General features: G+C 34.4%; 4 protein-coding genes across 5 annotated transcripts; 2 read left to right on the forward strand and 2 right to left on the reverse strand.

Annotated features, from left to right (window-relative positions):
• The first annotated feature begins 382 nt into the window (after window positions 1-382).
• On the forward strand, window positions 383-9,371 carry LOC8280686 (glutathione reductase, cytosolic). 2 transcript variants are annotated; one of them, XM_002518072.4, is made up of 17 exons: window positions 383-587; window positions 1,131-1,296; window positions 1,827-1,891; window positions 2,144-2,213; window positions 2,443-2,514; window positions 2,984-3,187; window positions 3,577-3,650; window positions 3,741-3,824; window positions 4,601-4,688; window positions 4,819-4,900; window positions 5,560-5,633; window positions 6,220-6,327; window positions 6,443-6,507; window positions 7,755-7,868; window positions 8,250-8,349; window positions 8,782-8,835; window positions 9,040-9,371. In XM_002518072.4, exons 2-17 carry the CDS (start codon window positions 1,156-1,158, stop codon window positions 9,133-9,135), a joined length of 1,491 nt encoding a protein of 496 aa, XP_002518118.1. In that variant the 5' UTR covers window positions 383-587; window positions 1,131-1,155; the 3' UTR covers window positions 9,136-9,371. The 2 variants fall into 2 exon arrangements, with proteins under 2 accessions (XP_002518118.1, XP_015574091.1); XM_015718605.3 differs by lacking the exon at window positions 383-587 and adding an exon at window positions 614-774.
• A 508-nt stretch (window positions 9,372-9,879) lies between these two features.
• LOC8280685 (protein disulfide isomerase pTAC5, chloroplastic) lies at window positions 9,880-14,112 on the reverse strand. Its single transcript, XM_002518071.4, has 7 exons — window positions 13,455-14,112; window positions 12,794-12,889; window positions 12,347-12,484; window positions 11,643-11,886; window positions 10,699-10,736; window positions 10,480-10,575; window positions 9,880-10,192 (listed from the first exon to the last, which is right to left on the reverse strand). Exons 1-6 carry the CDS (start codon window positions 14,001-14,003, stop codon window positions 10,480-10,482), a joined length of 1,161 nt encoding a protein of 386 aa, XP_002518117.2. The 5' UTR covers window positions 14,004-14,112; the 3' UTR covers window positions 9,880-10,192.
• A 37-nt stretch (window positions 14,113-14,149) lies between these two features.
• Window positions 14,150-18,498, forward strand: LOC8280684 (beta-glucosidase 18-like). Its single transcript, XM_025157154.2, is given in 13 exon segments — window positions 14,150-14,965; window positions 15,562-15,628; window positions 15,972-16,021; window positions 16,262-16,337; window positions 16,450-16,524; window positions 16,610-16,697; window positions 16,778-17,030; window positions 17,135-17,250; window positions 17,352-17,604; window positions 17,750-17,852; window positions 17,912-18,014; window positions 18,123-18,243; window positions 18,245-18,498. Coding segments are annotated over 13 exon segments (1,557 nt in total). The 5' UTR covers window positions 14,150-14,830; the 3' UTR covers window positions 18,362-18,498.
• A 761-nt stretch (window positions 18,499-19,259) lies between these two features.
• LOC8280683 lies at window positions 19,260-23,575 on the reverse strand. Its single transcript, XM_002518069.4, has 11 exons — window positions 23,314-23,575; window positions 23,149-23,223; window positions 22,964-23,059; window positions 22,788-22,863; window positions 22,320-22,409; window positions 22,148-22,218; window positions 21,925-22,032; window positions 21,680-21,817; window positions 21,297-21,399; window positions 20,709-20,923; window positions 19,260-19,809 (listed from the first exon to the last, which is right to left on the reverse strand). The coding sequence occupies exons 1-11, from the start codon at window positions 23,380-23,382 to the stop codon at window positions 19,741-19,743; spliced, it is 1,110 nt and encodes a 369-aa protein (XP_002518115.1). The 5' UTR covers window positions 23,383-23,575; the 3' UTR covers window positions 19,260-19,740.
• Between the last annotated feature and the right edge of the window lie 1,151 nt (window positions 23,576-24,726).

Consider the following 24,726-nt stretch of genomic DNA (forward strand, 5'->3'; position numbering starts at 1 on the left):
ATCATGCGTATTATAACTATAACGTGTACCATGGCCATTAAAAATTGAACCGACCTTCAAAATATGCAACTAAGTTTTAACACATATAATATCTTTAATAATATAGCTAACCTATGTTATTTATAGGTAATTCACTGATTTACCTGCATGTAGAAAAAGATAGTAGGTTGCAAGAAAGGGTCTGAATTGGTTATCTATGAATATAAAACTTATATATTCTAAAATTTTTATTTTATATTAGTAAATTAATATATCTTTTAATATTAAAATATTCTTTTTAATTTTAATTTTTTAATAATTTTTTAAATGAATTAATTTTTTAAAATTTTTAACAAAATATGGCATTAGTCTTTTTCAACTCTCCTTAATAGATTTATGCCTTTGAGGAAAAAAAAAAAAAAAAAAAAGGAAAAGGATAGTAGGGAAATGAGGATATAAACTATCGATGAAAGGTCACTCAGTGTATTAGTAATAAGGAGCTGCTGCTTCGGTTTGGTCTTCTTTATACGGAGTGTGAAGTATGAAGTGTCAAAGCTGAAACATAACACAAATTAAGAAAGCTCCAAAACCCGAATCCTCTAATTAACGTAAGTGCGCAATCCACATTCTTTCTTCATTTTTTTATCCTTACCTTTCCTCTGAACAATCCATTTCAGTTTTTCTGTGGATCACCTGGTCTCGTATTAATCTTATATCATTATAATTCACCATATAAACCCTAAGCCCAGGTCCAGCTACTCGATCTCCAGAGTAGGAAAGTAGTTTACTCAAAAGGTGTGATCCGTGTTTGCATCCCGAGAAAGTGCAGGAAAATCAATCATTTCTTCCTTCTTTCTTTTTTTACAAAAAAAAACTTTATTTTCAATTCGTTTGACTGTCTGTTAGTGGCGGCTGTTTGATTTGTTTATGAATATATAGTATTATATAATATATGATTATATGTTGTTCGGTTGTTTGTGGAGGTTAATTTGCACGTTAATATATTATCGTGCATTTACGTCTGTTTGATTCGTCCTTAATCATTGTTTGTCTTTTAATTAAGCGACATAAGATCAGAATATCTACGTATTTATTATAACCATTATTAAAACCGTTCGGTGATAGATTTGTGGTTTTTATTTGGATTTCAGTTATAATTTCTGTTTAGAATCAATCATGGCAAGGAAGATGCTTATTGATGGGGAGCTGAATCAATCAAATGAGCAAGAGGCACAATTTGATTTTGATTTGTTTGTAATAGGAGCTGGAAGTGGCGGTGTTCGTGCTTCTAGATTTTCTGCCAATTATGGAGCTAAGGTGTATTATCCTCTCTTCATTTAGTGAATTTGAAAAGAAAAAAAAAAGAACTACAGAAGAAAATATTTGAATTTGTTGAAATCTAATTTATGTTTGCTAGATATTTAGGCAATGATTATGAATTTCTAATTGCTTGTACTACATCGAAATATTTGTACTTATATATTCTTATATTTCATCTTGTTTCACTTTTGTTCTTTGTACTCAAATGTATGTTTCTTGACAACCTAATTTCCACTGTGATCAATCTTTTCTCTTTATCTTTTTCTTAGAAAAAAAAAAAAATTATGTCTGGATTCTTCACTTAGGAGAGAACAATGCGCTGAAATGTGCAAGTCCTTATGTACTCGTACTTTTGATAGAGTAAAAACATTTTTGTCCAACAGTAGAATTATGTTAAAATAAAACGTGAATTCTTGGTGGTTGTAGCTTATCCTTTGTTGCCTTATGATTATGCTTTCACTGTTTAATGCAATGTGTTCATTTTGATGGTTAATTGTCCATTAATTGTTTTCTTGTTATGTTTCAAGGTTGGGATTTGTGAACTTCCTTTTAATCCAATCAGTTCAGATTCAGATGGAGGAGTTGGTGGAACGTAAGTTCAACGAACTCATGCTTCATGAAAAAAAATTGCCAATGGGCTAAATACAGTTTTTAGAGTAAGATAGAAAAAAATGGCAGGTGAGATTTGAGTCATGAGACATGCTGCTGCTACTTTATCAGATAGTATTGTTGGTTGGATATTAAATAGTCAAGGTTCTTAGTGGATGTTAATTTAATCATGGTTTTTATTATAGTTAAATTATCTTCTCACAATCTTTGATGTTTTTGCTTTTTGTTTCTGTAGTTGTGTTCTTCGTGGTTGTGTTCCTAAGAAAATCTTAGTGTATGGAGCGTCTTTTGGAGGTGACATCGAGGTGAGAATATCAAATTAATTAATAATCACATGCTTGAATCTGCTGAATGTTTAGTTGAAAGTCTTAGTAGATAGCCTTTTGTTTTAGCATTCCTTGAAATATTACTAATATTCTTGTGTGAAGTTTGAGTTGGGTGTGTGTGTACTTCTTTTTTTTTTTTTTCATTTAAGTTGGTAAAATGATTGTTGATGTTTAATGGTTTAATAAATGTACGGTGTTGATTTTGCAGGATGCCAGGAACTTTGGTTGGGACATAAATGAAAAAGTGGAATTTAACTGGAAAAAGCTGTTGCAGAAGAAGGTACGCAGACTACTTAGTTCAGGATTTTATTTGTGTTGATTGTTTCTAATCTTGTATGATCCCTTCCAATGTTACCTTTTTCATGTGCCAACTGATTCTGGAAGAAAATCAATTGAAAAATGAGTGACAATTGTTTGATGAAGAAAAAGTGCTTTGTTTGTTCTCTTTCATTGTGGTCCATTTGTTTTCCTAGAGGAGTTGCAAGTGATCCTGCAGGATCTTTGCTCCCTAAACATCCAATCCACTTGTATTCAATTCCCCTTTGATGCTTAAAATGTAGAAGGGAAAGATGAATTCTTTTCATTCAATTCTTTCTTCTTGATCCAAATGAAATCTTAAGTGTAAAGGGGTTGGCTAGGTATTTATACTTCCTGTTCAGCTAGGTCCTGCTAATGAACTAAAATGGCTTAGTGATTGTTTTATTGTTTTTTTATATCCTGATTATGTGTTCTTTTTTTCAAAATTTCAGACTGATGAGATTACCAGATTAAATGGCATTTACAAGCGGTTACTGTCTAATTCTGGGGTTAAACTTTTTGAAGGAGAGGGAAAGATTGTTGGTCCGAATGAAGTTGAGCTGACACAGCTGGATGGCACCAAATTGAGCTACTCAGCAAAGCACATATTGATAGCAACTGGAAGTAGAGCACAGCGTCCTGCTATTCCTGGGCATGTTGGTTTCCTGGTTCTCTTCATGTGTGATTGATCATTGATGCATGATAAGTTTTATAGATGACTGTGGCAACCAAATTTTAAATGGTTCCTTGTTTTGTCTCTTCAATTTATTGTTGTGATCTATCTTATTGTCTCATTTCTCTGGTTTTTGTTAATATTTTATGAGACTTTTACCTAAATGCTAGTTTCGTACTTGCATATCTTTTTAACTTGAATTGGTAAAATATTAAAAGGATAGCAACTAATAGGCTCTAGGCTCTTATGAAGTGTGTGCAAAACTAATCATTGTATTCAATACATTTCTAATTTGTGATGTTTAAGATTTATTTATTTTGAATTTTCAATTTTTCTTGCTTACTTGCCTTGTTGGTTACCTTGATCATTAAGGAGCTGGCTATAACCTCTGATGAGGCATTGAGTCTGGAAGATATGCCTAAGCGTGCTGTGGTGCTTGGTGGAGGGTAAGATCAACCTCTAGAGCTGTTTTCTATTAAGTTTTGATTGTGTAGCATATCTGGATTTACAGCTGATTATTTCCTCTTTCTGTATAGGTACATTGCTGTCGAGTTTGCTTCAATATGGCGTGGTATGGGTGCTACTGTTGACCTCGTTTTCAGAAAGGAGCTTCCATTAAGGTTGTAATTAAGGCTTTAATGTTCTGTTGCTAGTTGCTACTTTAAATGTCCAAGGTGCTTGATCTTCAAAAGTTAGCTCTTTGCTAAGTCTTGTCTGTCATGTATTGTTTTGTAATTTCAAGTCTTATTTGATTAATAATTGAGAGGTAATGTTAAAGAACCTCAAATTTTTTGTTTTTTTATGAGTGCATGGTGTGATTGGACATCTAGAAGTTTGAATCCAATAATTTCATTACTTGAGATGTTGACAGGAGGGGTGAAAGTTGCTTTTAGCTAGTGAGCTTGAGTTCTCATTTGACTGCTTATCAAGAGCACTTAATCCTTGTATACCTTTTTTTTTGGTTCCATTTGGGCTGTTACAGTTACAGATAAGGACCACCGCATAACTGTAAGCCTTTGATAATAGTGAAACATGATGGAGATTGAATAACTGTGGGTATACTCTGAACTTACATCATGGATAGTTGTCCACACATCATATTATGTTGACTGAAGATACATATTTTCTGATTTCCATCACTTAAACCCTTCTAAACCCCATACCTATTTGGTTTTATCTTGACAACATGTGCTTCCAGTTGCCTTTGTATGAGAGTTGGAAGCTAGAAATTTCTTTCTTTTTTTTTTTTTTTGTTTAATGTGTGCTTAAGTATGTTTCTTATCCAATTTTGCTACTTGTTGCAAGCAAGGAGTTTTCTCTGGCATTCTTTAACTTCACTTTAATGTCTTACTCAGATGGATTTCTCATGTCAAACTGTATGCAATTATCTATGCAGGGGTTTTGATGATGAAATGAGGGCAGTGGTTGCTAGAAATCTGGAAGGCCGGGGAATCAATTTGCATCCCAGGACCAATTTGACACAGGTATTATTATTTTCTGGGATTTTTCAATGCCACTTGCACAGTTTTTTCTTTTTCATATTTGTTTTATCTCTATTTTCTTTGATTATTTATCTGATTTCTAATCAACCTTGCACTAATCATGGTAATACAGTTGACGAAAACTGAGAATGGCATAAAAGTTCTTACAGATCATGGAGAAGAGTTCATGGCAGATGTTGTGCTCTTTGCCACCGGTAATTATAATTGCTATTAGATTGTGTTGATCTCCAAGGTTGTTACGACTTACAACTAGCATTTTATGCAATCTTGTGAATATTTTCTTTTGTCTATGCTTTGTGTGAAATCATGTTTTGAGATTGTACTGCGGATCCCTCTCCCTCCCTCCCTCCCCCCCCCCCCGGGGCATTGGCGGACATTTCAATATTTCACTCTCTTGTTTTTCTTCTTTTTTTCCCCACCCTCTGACTGTCCTTTACCCCCTTATTTGACCTCCCCTCTTCTTCTTTTTTCTTTTCTTTTTCTCTCTTGATTTATTAATCTCCTTGAACTCTTTTTCTTCAAGTATCTATTTGTCCACTTTCGCTTTTCTTGTACCGTTGATCAAAAAGACGAAAAAGAAGTGACCTAGCCCTCACAGATCTCATACCCTCCTCCCTCTTCCATGTTTCAGGGCAGAACATTGGGATTTGCAGATTCTCAGATCTAGAGACAGATTTTTATGGAGCTCCAGTTGAATTCACTATTTATATGTTAATTTTCTAAAATCAACATATTTGTTACTCCACATAATATTTTGCTACTGGATTTCCTCATTATATAATCATCTCTCTTTGTTTGTCCTTACTAACTTTGCTGTTATATATGGTCTTATAGTGTTCTTTATTTGTTGCAGGTCGGGCACCTGTTACAAAGAGGTTAAATTTGGAAGCTGTAGGTGTGGAGCTTGACCATGCAGGAGCTATCAAGGTTAATTGCTGTATCTGCTGTTATGTTTTATTTTTTGTATTAATGATTGAGTGCACAAATGAATGTAAAAATTTCAATTGGTCATTAGTGGTCACTTATTTTATCTTTTGCTGTCTTTGTTATAACTTGTAACTGAATGCAGAAACGACAGATGTAAATTTGAAATCAGTTTCCATCTGTCATGATCTTCAATGTAGATGGATTGTGCCCTTGTAGGTGATAATGTTGGGGTGTCTCTTGATTTCACAGACAATAAAAGAAACTAATTTTATTTTCATTAATCCATTGATTGAGGTGTTGAACTCAAAACTCTGCATTTCTGTGGCGAAACTCAGGTCTCTAGAAAAGGCTTATGCATGTGTTAACCCTGAATACTCTATTCTGCGTACCAGTGGTAGTGAAAACAAGAAATCATCCATCTGAATGGCAACTGTGTGCTTGGTGTGACAATGATGGTTATTTTTAATGGATTTTTTTTCTTACTATTACTAGTTATTGTGCCCCATAGTGGCATAGTAACCTTGCACCTGCACATTCTTTACATCTCTAAAGGTTATAACATCTTTTGTCTCATTCACTTGTTCAGGTCGATGAGTATTCACGCACCAATATACCTAGTATATGGGCTATTGGTGATGTCACAAACCGAATGAATCTCACCCCTGTAGCTTTAATGGAGGGAACGTGCTTTGCAGTAGGTGTTTCATGGAGAACTCATTTCATTTCCTTGAATTTGTTTTTCTTCATGCTGCCATCTCCAGGAATTTAAAGTATGATTTTTAATGTTTTTACTTTTTGACTGCCTGCAGAAAACTGTCTTTGGTGGGGAATCTTGCAAACCAGACTATACCAATGTACCATGTGCTGTATTTTGGTAACAGTTTCTCTTCTTTTGGAGCAAAGGGGTTTCTTTAAATATCTTATGAAAATTGACTAATTGCATTGGTTAAGGTGTTCATACTGAAACTGGATGAGTCGCCATAATGACTACAACTGGAGAACTTCTTCACGGGATCCAGTATAATGGTGTTCCTATGCATTGATTGGTTCATATTTGGTACTTGCATCAGAATTTGACATTACGTTGCATTCATGTGGCCTTCTGCTCAATTATGAGCTTCCATCTCTGCATCCTTTCCAAAGTCTTATAAACCTTGTTTCTGGTACCATGGTGAGCAATGAGAGGAAAATCTCTAAAAGAGAATGCACCTAGTGTGTCGTGATAAATATCTTTTACAGCCACCCAGTCTAGAAAAAAAGCGTGCCACTTTTGGCAGTGTCTGCTGTGGATTGAACAAAAGAAAACACCTATTCCTCTATTATTTATTACCAATTCCTTCATGATTCCGTAGTGAAATTGAATGAAAAGGTAATCAGCTCTGTGTATTGTACTGCCTGGGTGCTGCCCCACTTCTACTATCTTGCTCTCTCTTGCCATTGCATTTCAGGGATCTACTGAACCTTTATAGCCTGGGGTACTGGTCAGTACTATTGATTCACTGAAACAAAGAACCTCAAGATTTCAAATTTATCTAATCATTTAGGCATCTTAAAAAACCTGCGCACCTAGAAACTCTTCCGAGGGCAGAGGCTACTTTACAGCTCAAGTGTGCAGTCTTTTGGCAATAAATTTCTAAGGTCAAATTGAAGAGATGGCTGAAACTTTTATCGTTTGACTAACTTCCATTAAAGATATAGATTGATTTGTTGAAGTTGATTAATAACATCTTTTCAATTACTTGCAATCAGTTAATTGGTTTTTGGATGAATTGTTTTCTAGTTTTTGAAGATGAATTGTTTTCTAGTTTCTCAGGCTGAAGTATTAAAAAAAGAGGTTATGAGGAATTTCTGCTTTTCCATTCTTGTCATGTTGGGCAACTCATTTTTCCATGTTGATGTTTCCCTTCTCTCCATAGTTTGTTGATGCCTCTGGTTATGTTAGGACTCCAGGGCTATACTCGATACGAATTGTTACTTTGTTAGTGTTATTTGATAGCCATTACAAACGTATTGCTTTCAGCTATATAAATTCGTATTCGTGAAAGTTTGAAGACCATAAACATTAATGCTTCTGTTGGTTATCATTAATGAATGAATGACATGTAATTTGATGCTTTACAGCATTCCTCCTATGTCCGTAGTAGGCCTCAGTGAAGAGCAGGCAATAGAGCAAGCAAATGGTGATATATTGGTCTTCACGTCATCCTTTAATCCTATGAAGAATACTATTTCAGCGTATGTGCTGTGATTTTAATTTTTTATTTTCACTAATTATGTTATTACACTATGAAAGAATGGCTTACCATCGATTTGGAACTTGGGAATATGTTGCATATAAGATAAGCATGAAGAAACAGATCTGAGTCATTTCGAAATGTAAGGTGGCTAGCTTTGAAGTCTGATTTTTGTCTCTGGAGATGTTCTGAATCTCTGGGGAAATGTATTAACATGTTATCCATTTGTCGACAACATATCTATGTTGGGCAATTATAGAATATTACTGCTTCAGTTAATTTTCTGAGGTCCCATCCTTTATTAAATCTTATATGTTACATGCGTATCTTAGAGCTCTTGGTTCTCAAAGCATTTTCTATTTGCTTTATCTTTTGCTTCTAGACGGCAAGAGAAGACAGTGATGAAGCTTGTTGTCGATGCCGAGACGGATAAAGTTCTTGGAGTTTCTATGTGTGGGCCAGATGCTCCTGAAGTTGTACAGGTAGTTTTTTCTTTCTTTTTTAATTGTGAATTGTTGTTTCTGATAAAATTAAATTTCTTGTCTGCACAACTTCCTTTTGGGCCTTTTTCAAAATTTTCAGAATAAGAAGCTTAAAACTGGGGGTGAGCCTATTGCCTCATCAAACATTTGCTAGTATTTGTTATAAAATGGAACAGTTTATAGCTTCAATTTCTAGTTTAGAGTTGAGCTTTTCACTTTATTTAGCTTTTAGATCAGATCTGCCCTTGGAATTCCACGTATACAACATCATGGAATCACCTGGCACAGCATCTTAATAAAAATTTTGGATTACCATAAAGATAAGGAAAAAGAAAATGTCTGAGACTCCAGCCCCCTTGATATCAATTGTCTTGCGATAATTTCTTATTTTAGCAGGTTCAGTTTTCAATAATTGTTTTGTATTCTTTGCAGGGAATGGCTGTCGCACTGAAATGTGGAGCAACAAAGGCCCAGTTTGACAGCACGGTAAGCATTTCTGTTTTAGAGCCATCTGATGGGTTAAAGCAAGATAATGAGTTATTCACAATTTTCTCGAGGAATTTAATGCTCCCTCGGTTGAATTTTTGCCATCTATTTCGGCACTTTCTCCCAAACCCCCTATTGCGTATTACTGAGAAGGGTTTTATTTATTTATTTATTTTCTTTTGGGGTTGGGGGGGGGGGGAACAGGTGGGCATTCACCCTTCTGCCGCCGAAGAATTTGTGACAATGCGCTCGCTCACCAGGCGTGTTAATGCCGGTAACAAACCGAAGACAAATCTCTGAAATATCAGCGAGAGATTCCAAAGTATGCTTACAGTGGCTAAATATGAACCCTTAGGGATTTATTTCTCTTTTATCAACAGGAAAAGGAAAAAAAAAAAAAAAAAGCGCAGATTAATTAAAGAGCTGAAGATGAGTCTCCAATAAAATGTTTTAATATAATCAGCGGTAGTTAGAATGCTGCTGGAAACTTTGTAATTTGTTTCTTTGATTAGTATTTTATATCTTTTGAACTGGTATCCAATATCCTTCCTGATGAGTTCAGCCATATTTTATAACGGGTGCTCGAGTTATAAGTTGTTGGCATATTCTAAGAAGGGCCTCGACTAGTGCTACCTAAGTTGTTGGCATATTCTTTGTGTGACGAGAAATTTCTGTTTTTCCCATCAGTTGTAGAATAGATTGCCAGGAGTTTTGCAATGATTTCTTGCCTCTTTTAAAAAAGAATAAATAAATTCCAGTTCGTTTCAACTATTGTTCTTTCAGGTTTCAGGCCGCAAAACGGGTTCATGATTGTTCCCTCTTTTCAAGTAAATAAAATTCCTGTCATATGAAATAAATTGCATTGCTGTATTATACTTGAGATATTCTCAAGTGGCAAGGCGAGAATATTTTCTCGTGAGGAGAGGAAGTCTCCACTAGGCGAGTTATGAGTTATCACCTTTACAATGAAATAATAATCCACTCTACACTGCAGTCCTCAGTCTAGGCCTCTATTGGATAATATAAAAAGAAAAAGAAAACAAATAATAGAATGATGCAATATTTTTTCATCCCAATTGACTCGGGAAGAGAAGAAGAATGCAAGATGTCTAGTGCAAGGATGGTTAGTTACAGGATCATTATTGTTTCTCTAAACTAGTTAAAACGTACAACGGCTTACAAGATAACAATACAAGAAGACAATGTGATCATACTCTACAAATGCCTTTCCCGATCTACTAGTTGATAACATTACGTTTACCATGTTTAGTTAGTAACCCCGAACTTTTATGGGAAGCACAAATGCAACCTTGTTGATAATTAAGGCCTATTTACGAGCATAGTTCATCCACAAAATCTGTCAGATAATCAGGTGAGGTTAATGCTGACCATTGCACTGATCAATCCAAGAAAATGGATGGAAAAGCATCTCAATGTGCCATAGGACCAAAAAGAAAAATGAATGAATAAGATAGTTAACTGAATTAGCTTGCTGTTATAGTATAGGTTAGCTGATAAATATGCTTGAAATAACTGGTTTCTTGAGCTCCTTATTTTTAGGACTGTAATTTATTTTAGACCTCTTGTTATATGATCTGAGAAAAAATTATATACGATAACATATGAATATATATACCATCGTACCTATATCAAAGTTTTCCCTTCGCATACATCACATGTCGTGTATCCAAGGCCTTCACAGTATGGACACTTCATTCCCTCACCTACCCATTCCAAGAACTGCATTACAACAGTAACTCAATTGTGAGACCTATATCCAGGAGAACGCTGGAATTACAACTATAAAACTCAATGCCTATTTAGGAAGAAGATTAGAGATACAATTAATAAAAATTGTAATACCTGGGGCTCAATGTTTGGTTCGCCTGTTCCATCGCATTCTGCAAAAAGTAAAGATTAACTGGCAGTAAATAAAATTGTGGAGAGAAACTAAAGGTCTATATATTGCCCATGGTAACCAGATACGCGAACAAAGCAATTGTGATATTTCAGGATCATACAACAAGCATGAGAAACCTATTACAACCTTCATGGCGTCCATCCATGGTCACACATAACCAATGTTTGGCATCTAAAACTTCTGGACATTCACACAACTCAAACTAGTTATATCATAAACCAATGTACAGCTTGCACTGCTGTATTGCCATCATTTCAAGAATACTTAAAATGGTATATACGAGCTCCCAAAGAGTTTTAAACATTTAGAACCTGAAACCTAGCTAAGAGGTGTTTAGTGAGTGCACTTCTTTGTTGTGATTCTACAAGTCTTACTCTCAAAAGTTGCAAGACTTGCAGTTCATTTGTGACACGAGAAAAAGAGAATTCAAGATTTCATAATGATGGAGAAAGACATTCTCATGATTCGCATCATATTGTTGATGGTACCACCTTTATCAGATTTATGAAGGCAATAGCATGTTTGTCCAGATTATGTAATGCATGATAGGAAGTGTGGACCCCTTTTCCCAATTTTTAGTCAGATATTTCCTATATTGCTAGCCAGTCGAAACATTTGCAACTCATAAAATATTATCTTTGACTTCATACAACATGTTAACAGCAATGAGGTAAGGAAAATGAGAACAGGAAGTTTTAAAGTGAAAAGAACACAAGGTTAACAGCATGAAGATGGTTGATTTAGATTTTAAATTATCTTGGCTACGAAAAATAAACAGAACTCCAATTCTAGTTTGTCATGCATGGTCGGATAGAAAATTAATAAACTGAGCTCTATCTTTGGTTTCTTCTATTCATGAACTGCTAAACTAGCTAGCTGCAATTACCTGTGCACAGTAGACGGCCCTCCCCACGACAGGAAAGGCACTTTGTCATAGAATCCTTTGGTTTGCTTACACCAACTTGTTTGTCTTTGCTGACAAGCCTAGAGGGCTCTTCCCACCGATTCTCCCCAAGGAGAAACACCCGCTGTTGCGATCCCTTAACTTCTGTGACACCATCTTTCACAATTTTCTGTTGTGTTTCTGATATTTCTGTTATAGAAGCAACTGCAGCTCCATTGGCACTTTCCTAATAAACAGCATATTTCAAGTAAGCAAGCAAATTGTCTTCAAGAATTTGTGGAAATATTAGAAGGTGCTTTACATAATAAAATGAAGCAATTATTGACAAGCCACTCTCTTTTTGTTTTATTTCTTTAAAAAAGAAACTATTTGTCTTAATGGAAATGTAAAGATAATTGCTAGAACTTGAAAAGAAAAAATTAATAGAATGGCTGATTATGTAGTGCAATAGATAGCTATATGGGCACGGGAGGATCATATATAAATTGATGGATCCTAAACAAACTTTTCTGTACTGCTTTTTCGAGGTATCATATGTCACGCTAGGTAACCTGCTATAATGCAATATCAGCTTTACTAAGACTTTGTATACACAGTGTGAAGGTACTTGCCAAGTATAGACACGAGTGATCATGTGAATTATGAGATGAACAAGAAAAAAGAAAAAGGAAGTGATTTGAGCATACCTTTTGAGAAACAGTGAGAGAGCTTTCTTTCTGATCTATACTAATGGTTGATCCAGTAACCTTATTTTGCTGCCCCACGTATAACCTTTCAAGAAGTTCAGCAGTCATTATCCCATCTTCTGGGGCACCCAAACTTGCCTGTCAAACTTTTCTTTTAGTTGTATGTTTTATTAATAAGGTATTTACCCGAATATTTTTAGCAAGGCCAGGAAATTATTGAATTTAACTTTATTTGGTTGAAAAATAATAAATTAACTTCATAAATTTATGTTTTATTTTATTTATATTTAAATTTTTAATCAATTATTTATCCTATAGTTTATATCCAAGTGTTAGAGCTTAATCTGCAGCATCGAGCAGGTCAACTTACTAATATATATATATAACACTTCAAAATCCTAAGATAAGATTCTCTGATAGAAGCATAATGCAAAATTCAACATTTACTTGCCAAGTCTTCACTGCACGCTCAGTCCCACTTGAAAAACTGGAAAATTCCATGTCTTCCTCACCCGAGTAAAATCCCAAATTCAGCAATGCTTCCTGCAAAAATCGACATATTCACAGAAGACAAAGAATAGTTAATTGGACAATAATTAACACAAATACTACAGCAGTAGAGCAAAAGCTAAAAGAAAAGAAGAGAATTAGAGAGAAGGGGAGAGAAACTAAAAGATAGAAAGACAAAGAGAGAAGAGAAGAAGGTACCTCATTATAGAATATATACAATTAAATAGCTTATATGTCAAGAATTCATTTGAGGGTAGATTTCGCATTACATTTTAACCGAATACACTAAAATTTAAAACAAAACTCTATAACGATATATAAAATTAATTTATACATAGTTTATTTTATTGAAAAGCCAATCTAAACTCCCCATCCTCACCATTTTCCACTCTCTCACTCTGTTTCTTTTTCTTTGAAAAAAAAAATAGCAATCATTAAATTAATAGTCTATGGTCTAAGCATTATACTCGTCTCTTTAACTGGATAATATATAATTAATACTTATCTCTTAGATACTAAGATTAACAAATAAAAAAAAATTAAAGTAGAACACATTGCATACACAAAATTCATTTAAATACATATACAGTGACTAGACCTGCATCTCTCGCACTTCATCTCCTTCGCTTCCTTTTCTCAACGTTATCCTCCTCTTCTCCTCCTTTTTCAGAACCCCAATTACTTCTTTAACTTCTTCTACTTTCTCCTCCACCGCAATCGGATTCGGATCCGGATTTGAACTCGAAGTCGACCCGCTCTCCGCAATCCGATTTTTCTCATTCAAAACCTGCAACAAAGCCCTAACACTTGCGATATTCTCAGGCACTAAATCCACTTCTTGAACCGAAATTCTTTGTTCTAAGGCTTTAATTTGTAGCTTCAACGATTGAATCTCGTGAAGCAGCGACTCGCGCTCGCGGAGCCAGCGTTGCTCTTCCCGGAGCCACCGCTGTTCCTCTCGGAGCCACCTTTGTTCTTCGCGGAGCCAGAGGAAATCTTTACTGTCTGAAGGAGAAGGAGTGTTCGGGAGAGAGGAAGAGAAGCAAAGATGTGATTTGGAGAAAGAGAGTGAGAACGGCAGGTAGTGTTTGTAACGACGGAGGGAAACTGGAGGAGGATTTAAGGGGAGAGGAATTGAACAATACATTTGAGAGAACGATTTGAAGAAATGACGGGAAAAGATTGGAAAGGATTCAAATGAGGAAGAAAATAAAGAAATTCAACCGCGGGAAGATAAAACATATTCGCTAGAAGATATTTTGTTTTTGGGTTCACGAGTGAGTGGGCTTCTTTTTAAATATTGAGGATACGAGTTGGGTTTCAGGTTGGACCTTATTATTCTATGGCCTTCTTTTATTTTATTTTTATATTTCTTTAAAATAAAATTATATTATGTGTTTTTAAATTGTAAGTTGGTGGGTCCATTTTGAATTTAATTTTATTTGCTTTATTTAGTTGATTTTAAGTAAAGTACTAAATGAATAAATCAAATGAGAGACTTGTCTGGATTTAATTTTCCTTTCCATGTATTGCTATAGCCCTGAACTTTTCTGTTTTATTTTATTAAAATTTTAATTTATTTTATTAAACCATTGTATTTGTGCGACTTTTGTTTGTTCTACTGATCCCTTGTATTTTTATTTTTTACTTTTATTAAAGATCGTTAAATTTTCAATACAAGCAGAAATAAAATAAAATTAAAAAGTCAAAAGCTTAAAAAATATATATTTTTTTTCTACTATATTTGCACTATACATGAAAAAATGATTTTAATTTATAGAAATAGCTCTTGATATAGTAAAGTACATATATTGGCAACTAAATCATGCCTTAAGATTTATTTACCTATTTAGAAAAATCAATTTAAATAAAATCAACCATCATTTTGACTTAATTATAATATGAGGTAATTTAGCCAATCAATAAATATATGTATAGAGAGAAAATTCAGCTGGAGGTTTAAAGAGGATATGAATGATGAAGAGGAAAGTCTGTTCTGTATTTGTTCTCCTTGTGTTGGTCTTCTCCATCAAAATTAGATGTTCGTCTTTGCACCGCAGCCAATTCCCTGACTCTTTTTTATTTGGCACTGCAACTTCTGCTTTTCAGGTATAATATTCTCAGAAAAACGATTCACTACACTTGCGTTGCTTCATCAGTTGGAATGGTATCATCCTTTTAATCAAATGAATATGTGATTATGACCTTAATTATATTAATCCTACTTCCTAAAAGTATTAGGTAGATAATAAAGTCGTTCTATATCAACATGATTCATGATAAAGTGTAATTCCTACAATCTTTTTCTTCCCGCTATCATGTAATAACCATATTTCTAGCAAAAAAATAACATACAATTATAGAAAGATAGATTAGTATTTTATATTTTCTTGATAAATTTAATTAAATATGCATGTCAAAATAAGACACTATAATTAGAAATGAGAGAGTAATTTATACAGACCAGTTTAGCACTTCTTTCTTTTCTCTCTTCTCTTGCAATATTAATTCACATTATAATAGCAACATAATTCTCCAAAAATCAAAATCCATTTTCTTCTGCATAATAACTGAAGTTACTTGACAATATATGCAAACACTTTTTAGTTGGCATATCAATTCATTGATTTTATTAGTTGACTCGGGCAATATGATTCAGGAGAAAACACCGATAATTTTGGACTTTTCTTTTTATAACTACCCAGGTTGAAGGAGCATCTAAAGAAGGCAGTAAAGGTCTCAGCAATTGGGATGTATATTCCCACATACCAGGTAGGCATGTTTAAGGTAAATATGTGAAGAAAAGGGCCATGCTTAGCATTAAACTATTCCTCAACATTGACATCTTTGTAGCTCCTATAAAAATAGTTATAATACATGGCTTCCCTCTATGACTTCCTTTTGTTTCACCTTAAGTATAGTGTACATATAGATCAAATTAAGTTCAAAACTGTGAGAACTGAAGTGTGATACAATCTAAAATATCAGAGACTAAATTGCAATAAAACTTTCAATGAAGTGTATGGAAAATTAATTCTTTTTCTCCTTTTCTTCAGTGGTATTGCTAAACACATGCAAATACAAATACTAATTGACTAGTATATATTGTTATCAGGAAAAATCATGGACGGAAGCAATGCTGATGATCACTATAATTTATACATGGTATAATTCAGATTTTTTTTTCTAGGGCTTTCTCAGCTAATAACTAACTAATACCCAGTATATCTCAGGTCGGACATACACTCATTGAATTAACTGTTTATGCGATATAATTATAAACAAATTTTCAACACTTTCTTTAAAGATAATTATTATTTTATATCTTGAATTGAGGTTTTGGTATCACTAACAAAAGACAGTGAAATGGAAATTTTCTCATAGAGTGTAATCTATAAATTACAGGAAGACATAGAGTTAATGCACTCCCTTGGGGTGAATTCATACAGATTCTCGATCTCCTGGTCCAGAGTCCTTCCAAGTATATACTGTTAAACTTTTCTTCCATTAAAAGAAATTTAACTTTAAGGCATTCCTTGTTCTTTGATTAATATTATTTTAAGATGTTCATTCTATATGCTTCTCAATGCCAGAGGGTAGATTTGGTGAGGTCAATTCAGAAGGAATTAAATTCTACAACAGCCTCATTGCTGCTCTTTTGCTCAAAGGTAAAAAAGCTTACATGCTTTGTTACTTTGAATTTTTCTTCTTCTTTTTTTGTTTGCTAAAATATTTTCGTCTCCCATTACATAGGCATACAGCCATTTGTCACCTTGAACCATTTCGAAATTCCTCAAGAACTAGAAGATCGATACGGCTCCTGGTTGAGTTCTAAAATACAGTAAGTCGATTCATTGCAGTTAGTTTCTGAGTGATCATTGGTGATGTAATTGTCCCTGAATCAGATATTGCATCATATAGGGAAGATTTTGGTTACTTTGCAGAGCTGTGCTTCAAAGCTTTTGGTGATAGGGTAAAGTATTGGTTAACCCTCAACGAGCCTAACATTATGGCTCAATATGGATACTATAATGGGTTACATCCGCCTAGCCGGTGCTCTTACCCGGCAGGTGAATGTGAAGCTGGAGATTCTGAGTTAGAACCTTATATTGCTGCTCATAACATGATCCTGTCACATGCTACAGCAACTGAAATTTACAAGAAGAAATATCAGGTACACAGATTGAGGAGTGCATGACTGCATATATTATTATATATATATGTATATATGGAAAGAAATTGAAATTGCATTTGTCTTTGTATATGGCCTTTGATTAGGAGAAACAAGGAGGCAAGATGGGCATAGCATTGAACGCCTACTGGTATGAGCCACTAAAAGATGTTCCGGCAGATCGTTTGGCCGCCCAAAGAGCTCTAGCTTTCTGTATTGCTTGGTAATTAGTTAGCCTTCCAAGGTTTACACTTATAAATATGTCGTTATTACATGATATATATTTTCGTAAATTACTTGGGATGCCATTGTTTTGCTTTAAAGGTTTATCGATCCTTTTATGTTCGGTGAGTATCCACCTGAGATGCGACAACTAGTAGGTCTAAGGTTACCCACATTTTAATCAAAGGACAAGAAGAAACTGGAGAACAAACTGGATTTTATTGGAATCAATCATTATACCACCGTATATGCAAAGGATTGTATGTTTTCACCATGTGATTCTAGTAGCACTATAATTGCTGATTGCTTAGCCTCTATAACCGGAGAAAAGGATGGAAAATACATCGGAGAGCCGGTAAGATGCAACTCTCAACTCGAAGGCGAAAATCTCCATTTTAACTCCTATACGTAGACCAAAAAAGCAAGCTAAAACTAGAAATGTAACAACAGGATGATAATAGTAATTAACGTTGCTCCAAAATTTGTTTCACTCTCGGCAGACTCCAATGCCTACATTCTATGTTGTTCCCAGTGGCATGGAGAAGACGGTCATGTACTTCAAAGACAGATACAATAACACACCCATGTTCATTACAGAGAATGGTATGACCTACGGAATTACCCAACTCCATTTCCGAGTTAATAATGTATGCTACTTGCAGGATATGCACAATCTAGTGGTGATAATATTGAAGATAAGCTCAACGACACAAGAAGGGTAGAGTACATGCAGGGTTACCTCTCTTCTCTAGCTGCTGCACTCAGGTAGATTCCTTTGTTTATTCATATTCTTGAAAATCCTTTGGGTTTTCAGATGAACTTGAATCTTCTTACATAGGTCGATCATGACGATAATTTTGACTCCCGTTACAGGGATGGAGCAGAGGTGAGGGGCTACTTTACATGGTCTCTAATAGACAACTTTGAATGGTCTCTAGGGTATTCAATATGCTTCGGCTTATATCACGTGGACCGCAGAACACTGCAGAGAACCCCCAAAAGAATCTGCAAAATGGTTTCAGCAATTCCTGAAGAATGAAGCTAACTGCCTCCGTTTGCCCAAGAACGGCGGCCGAGAATCCCAGAATTTACAATCCTTGCATAGCTATTAACAGGATATATTTATATTTATTTAAGTTGTTCCTTTACAGCTTGGGAATGACATGTCGCTATACCATATATACAGCAATAATATACTCGTTTAGGAAATGTTCTGCCCTTCAGTTACTTTCATATCCAAAATGGCTTGTTTTCCATCACTGCTCCACATAGTTAAAACTCGCTAGTTATCTTTGTCTAGACTATTAGAAAAATCCCGTCAAACCGACCATCCAGCAACATCGTAGCGTCCTGTATGAGGCTGTATACGGATGAATCATTGTTAGATATTAATGGGTTCGTCTGGAGCTGTGGATTGATTGTCCATAAAGGTATCTACCAATCACCAGAATCGATAGACGGAGTCCCCCCTGCTAATCGCTAGAAAAGAAGGTCAATGAGCCAATGGACTCTTTGTCCAAATGGGTTCTTCGAGACCAAGTTAGATACCAACGGACTGAAATGAAAAGTAAAAACGTAATTCATGATTGTTGGTGATAATGGCTTGGTAAGAGAAAAACATTTCTTTTTGTTACAATCACCTAATAGCTAGAAACGCTTGGCTGCCTAGATTCTTATAATATCATTGGAAGAATTTTACATTATTTTAAAAAAATTTCCGACCTATCTAAAATTTAGGTGACTTTTGGCTCATAGATCGAGCATTACATCTTGAGGTGTATGTACCAACTCTTAGTTCCTAATCTTGATCTACAATCTTTGATCAAAGGTCATTCTATCGCATTTAGATACTATTCAAGAATTGGAGCGTTTGGGATCCCAATCCATGACCTCACTACGCAGTGAATTCAGTGGCTCAAGCAAAAGCCGCACAGTCAAGGACTGCTCCTCCTTTACGTTGTCAGCAGAGAACTTGCAAATGGAAATGATAATTATATGTTCACGCATCAGTTAGAAATTCAACAATCTCAGTAGCTTTCTTTATTCAAATGTTCCAAGACCACATAGACAGCTGAAAATGAGAATTTGAATTAACTACAAATACACAACAATATAAAAGCATTTTATTTAACAAATGCACATTATGACAGTCCACTAAATCGCCATCTATGAAATTGTTGCATAACAGGTCTTTTCTTTCACATTTCATTGCCCCACGCCCCAAAGTAGATTACCAAAAACAAAAGGGCCGTGCATCAACCAGTAAACTTTCCCATACTCTTTGGTTAAGCAGCTACCAATGCTCAAATAGCGCGCACCTGATTAGCCCAAGCAACCTACTCGATATCACACAATAATCAAGGAACGGGCTTTGCTATAAATACCCATTGGTAATAATAAAATAAAATAAAAAATCTACAAACAACCATTCACAAAAGACCCAATGCATCCTGCATCCCCTCTAGCAGTAGAAACATTCATCAACTCAGCTTTAGTCAAGCTTCACATTAGAGTACAGAAGGGTGTCCCTTGTGAGTGGCATGTTGAGCAGCAAGTATATCTGCAGCCAAAGGGATTGAAAAATAAGAAATAGGTGTTTATTTTTCCAACCATTACGAATTAATCCAAAAAATAAAGATAAATCCCTCAAAAGGTGTGTACAAACCGATAACAAAGATGAGAAACCATACATATAAGCAATTACAAAACCATAAAAGCAAATTATTTGATAACTAAAGATGCCATCTTAGTGCAAATCAACATGTAACCAACTCTAACTATATTTTTAATAAGATTTGATTCGACATTTTTCTGTTGAATCTAACTATCCATGCTGCCACATATTATATGATCTAAGCCAATGGGGGAGAACATATAAATAATATTAAACTTATGTATATCGTTGACACGTATAGGACCATAGTTTGCATGTCTTATCCAAATGCATTATGATGTGAGTGATTCCAATCTTATAATAATGGACTATAACCTCATTGCACCGCACAAGGCATTAACAATATGAAGGGAACAAAATTTCCCATGCCAATTTTGTCAGAGAACGAACATCTTCATGTGAAGGCAATTAAAGTTGATACATGGCAAGATCGCTTGCTCTAACTAGCATTAAGGTTCGTTATATTGTTCCGACAATCACTAAGCTAATTACAACCACATGATTGTGTCTCCAATACCCTCCAATTAATTCGTTGTTCCACTTTCCTAACATGGTTAGACATAAAACAACAGTTGTCTCAATGCAACTGAATGTTTAATGTAAACAACACCGAGCTCTTCATACTTCAGAAAAATATAATAACATTAGAAGATGGATGATAGTGATAATATGAGCAAGTAATAAATGTCTAAAATAAGTACCTTTCCATGTCTGCTGTTTTTAAGGGGAAAGAGTGAAGAAAGATTAAATAAAGTGCCACATATTTCATAATTAGATAATCTTACCCCTATTAGAGTAGAAATAAGAAGAATAAGTCCTGTCAACCAAGCAAGGGTCTTCCTAACCAAGGCAACTTCCATAATGGCTGTGTCGGTTGCATTTGATCCTTCTGCCTCTGCCAACCAACGCGCAGATGGCCAAGAAGTAAACATCACATTCAACAATTTTTCTGATTCCAAAGTGGATCTTTCATTAGAGATAATAACTCCAACAATTTGACCTGCCAGTTACCATTGCCAGAGTTGACAAACAGCATTAAGAATTTCAGCTTAAGCACTAGGATGAGAGGCAGTGATTACTAAAAAATAAAAACATATTTTTATCGTAAATATTGGCTCAACTAGTGAAGAAATAATTCTGCTCCGAATTAACATTATTACAAAATACATCACAAAACGCAAGTCAAGTTTTACTCCACACACTAGCATTAATGAAAGTCCATATAACCGTGAAGCAGCAAGAGAGAGAGTCTATAGAGTTTTCAACAAATGCATACCAGATCAGTTAAACTATGTTAGTGTTTTAATTTAAATTGGAATGTTTTAGCTTACAAATAAAATCATGCGGTCTTTCCTGAAAGCAAGACAACCAACCTTTGTATGCCACTTGGAATGAATCAACCATTTTAGACAATGTAGCAACCAATAACTCCAGCCCTTGCTGCACAACTTCACGGCCATATTGCTCTTGCAAAGCCTATAGTATAAGAAATAGTAAGTGAAAAGCTCAATGCATGCAAATGGATAACATCTTCATAGTTTGACAGAGAGAAAAAGGTTATCCATTTCCAAACTTTAATTAGGAAAAAAAAAAAAAAAAGAAGAAGAAAACACTACTAGTACAAATCTAACATACCAAATTATATATATTAACAATGAGATGCAATAAGGACCTGTAGACTATAAAATTTTTCCAATCTAATAAGTAATATAGTTTCTCTAAACTCATAAAACAAAATGAAAGACAATGTCATCACCTTAATGCCATGAAAATGACCCATTATTAACTCTGCAGGTCCATGAATAGCCTGTGAAAGATCTTCATGCAGTTCTATTGCTCTTTTACTATTGTGGAACAAAGTAAGGAGACTTTCTATGAATTCCCGGTCTGCTTTCTGCAGACAATAAAAATTTTAATTCTCCCAATAATATTCAGAGAATTACAAAACCAAGGGTTCAATCCCAAAAACAGCGAAGCTATAAGTAATAACAAACAAGAAACCTTTGACATGTGAAGTTTCAAATTGGCACCACTGGCCAAGGGGATTATCAACTCTCCATTTAGTGATTCCAAGCCATTGACAATGTACGATCCACCCAACCAAGATACCTACATAAATAAATTGCATTAAAGTCATGTTTACAGAAAATATGGTAAATAACTTAGAAGAAACTAGCACCAAGCACATGAGAAATAACACAGGGCAATATGAGTTGAGACTAACCAAATCACTTAATTCCTTGTCAGTGAAATCTCCTAATTTTTCATCTAAAGAAATCACAGAGACTTCTTCACCTGTACGAGATCTCATTTGACAAACAAACGATTATGAGAAATCATACTCATATACAAGTTACCTATGAACTGACTACTCAAGTCTACAGAAGGGCAAGTACCAGGAAGTTCAATTTGAGCTTTATCTGAATCAAGAGCAAATTTTCTTTTAAAAGCATTACTGGACATGACATTTTCTGAAGCCACCAAATCTGCATGTAAAAAGATTTTCAAAAAAAATGAGTGAATAATAAGTGCAGAAAACAAATTGAAGACACATGTGGTACACCTTAGAATTGGACCGAGAATGAGTAATGAAATGTATATTGAAATAAATTCCTAGATTCAAGAGATCCTATTCTTACACTTTTTGCAATAACTAAATTTGATTGTATATTTAGATAGAAATAACAAACAGAAATATAGATTAGATGTTTATTCCTACTAAATTCAAACTGTTCAAATATAAGAATGTAATTGAAAGAATTGAACTGCTCCAAGAATTGCATTCCATCCCCAATTTTAAAGGGCACCAAACATGCCATAAAAGAGAACGGATTACAACTCATTTCAAAGTTAAGAGCACTGACCATTTACGCCAGTGACTTCCAACAAGAAAACGGCGCCAGGTCTATCAAATGGATTGGGCATAAGAACCTCATTTAACTGCAAAACACAATAAATGAACAAAACTCTCTCAAAATCTAAAACTTCAAGAAACTAAAAATGCAAAAAAGCTATAGCCTATAACATTTTAATTCAATACCTTAGATGAACCAGCAGCTGATAGCGTGACAGGCGGTGCAAAACCAAGCAAGACAGACACAGCAGCACCAACTTCCACAGGCGTCATTAAGCGAGACTGAAAAATTAATTTTTTCCTAATGTTATCAACAATTGGCAAAATGGATCTATTCATTGCTAAATTTGGATTAAATAAATTAAATTAACCTGAACAACGTCGTTGCGAAGATATTGGTGAGAATTTCCATCGATGAAAAGAATTGATCCAGTTCTTTCTTTAGCCTGGATGACATAATTGAATCAAATCAATTTAAGTCAAAAAAAAAATTTATCAAAATTTAAGTAAAACAGATATGTGATTAAGAAGTGTACCGAAGCTAGTGAACAGAAAAGAGAAGATAGGATAAGAAGATTGAAAACGCTGCGTATTTGAAAATCCATCGTCTCCACAGATACACGGGGAGAGAGGGAGAGATCTGTGTTTTCTGGACAGAGAGACGATATAATGGAGAGGACGAGTCGAAGTTTCGTTAGTCTCCCGTGCAGGGATAGATGCGTCGTCGTTTATGTATAGTTTGAAACGACGTTGTTTTGTGTGGCTGTGAAACTGTGGACTTGGTTTTTTCTTTGGATGTATTCTTCTTAGGTTAGGGAACAAAGATCAATAGGTCTATTGGGCCGTGTTTATACGTATAAGCTCAACTGAGAAACAGATGTCTTTGCTTGATTGGGAAAATTTCATCTAAGTCCCTGATCTAAGCCTATTTTAGATTACGATCCTCATATTTCAATTTCTATCACGACACTATCTATATATTAATTTTAGTACCACTAAACATCCTTTTAACTATAATCCTCTAAAATATGATACTATACCACATTATTATGAATCTTTTAAACTCAAACAAAAATTAAATATATGCCAAGCTATGATGTCACATTATATTTGCAGAATTTTTCTCAAAGTTAAGCAATAATATTAAAATTAAATTATAAGTGTTTTTTTGACTATAGTGAGAAATACTTCTAACATTAGAAACTATAGATGAAATTAATCCTTATTCGATTTTACATCCTTTAAAAGTATATTTTAAGTTGTTCATCATAAAATAAGATGGATTTATTGTCATCTAAGGTTAATTATTATAAGATATAATTTATTTTGTTAAAAACAAAATGCCCATAGAGAAATATATAAAAGTAGATCCATCAATATTACCTTATTTCTTTAAGTAGAATTTGAAAGAATTGAAATAAACTCGATTGCATGTGAAAAACATGATATATTTACCTAGTATATTGGAACGAAAAATATTAAAATTTCTTTTTATTCACAATTAAAATTAAAAAAAGAATTCAGTATTAGCCCGTTAAAATTGAATTCCAAATTTTCTTTCACAAAAAAATAAGCCATATTTGAAGTATTGAACTAAGAAAATGTGCAATGGATTTGGTCATATTCTTTTCAAATTAAAAAAAAAAAAATCAATTGTGAATATATTATTTATATAGTCAAGCAAATTGCAAACCAAAAGCATATTCAATACCTCACTTCTAAGAATTGATTAATTAATTAGTGGTCTTAATAATGGTAAAAATGATGTCATGCACAGAAAATATGTGCTAAGCGCAAAGCACTTGTTCAAGAAAATGCCCAAACATCAAACAAAGGAAATTGACAAGCATTATCAATAAAGCTGATAAATAGTCCTAAAAAGAGCACAAAAGGCAAGGAAAATTAATTTATAGGATCCTCTAGCTGTATCCCTTTTGCCCTACCATTTT

The sequence above is a fragment of the Ricinus communis genome, chromosome 9 (genome assembly GCF_019578655.1).
Source record: "Ricinus communis isolate WT05 ecotype wild-type chromosome 9, ASM1957865v1, whole genome shotgun sequence".
Taxonomy (NCBI): domain Eukaryota; kingdom Viridiplantae; phylum Streptophyta; class Magnoliopsida; order Malpighiales; family Euphorbiaceae; genus Ricinus; species Ricinus communis.

Excerpts from the sequence above, each read along its gene's own strand:
- LOC8280686 (XM_002518072.4), top strand. The coding sequence starts at position 1,156 with ATGGCAAGGAAGATGCTTATTGATGGGGAGCTGAATCAATCAAATGAG. Across the intron at positions 3,651-3,740 it reads GCTGTGGTGCTTGGTGGAGG|GTACATTGCTGTCGAGTTTG; the intron begins GTAAGATCAACC and ends CTTTCTGTATAG. Across the intron at positions 8,350-8,781 it reads ATGCTCCTGAAGTTGTACAG|GGAATGGCTGTCGCACTGAA; the intron begins GTAGTTTTTTCT and ends TATTCTTTGCAG.
- LOC8280685 (XM_002518071.4), bottom strand. The coding sequence starts at position 14,003 with ATGTATTGTTCAATTCCTCTCCCCTTAAATCCTCCTCCAGTTTCCCTC. Across the intron at positions 12,890-13,454 it reads ATGAAGTGCGAGAGATGCAG|GAAGCATTGCTGAATTTGGG; the intron begins GTCTAGTCACTG and ends CGATTTTTGCAG. Across the intron at positions 12,485-12,793 it reads GTGCAGTGAAGACTTGGCAA|GCAAGTTTGGGTGCCCCAGA; the intron begins GTAAATGTTGAA and ends AAAGTTTGACAG.
- LOC8280683 (XM_002518069.4), bottom strand. The coding sequence starts at position 23,382 with ATGGATTTTCAAATACGCAGCGTTTTCAATCTTCTTATCCTATCTTCT. Across the intron at positions 22,410-22,787 it reads GGAAGTCACTGGCGTAAATG|ATTTGGTGGCTTCAGAAAAT; the intron begins GTCAGTGCTCTT and ends TTTTACATGCAG. Across the intron at positions 21,400-21,679 it reads GTCATTTTCATGGCATTAAG|GCTTTGCAAGAGCAATATGG; the intron begins GTGATGACATTG and ends CTTATACTATAG.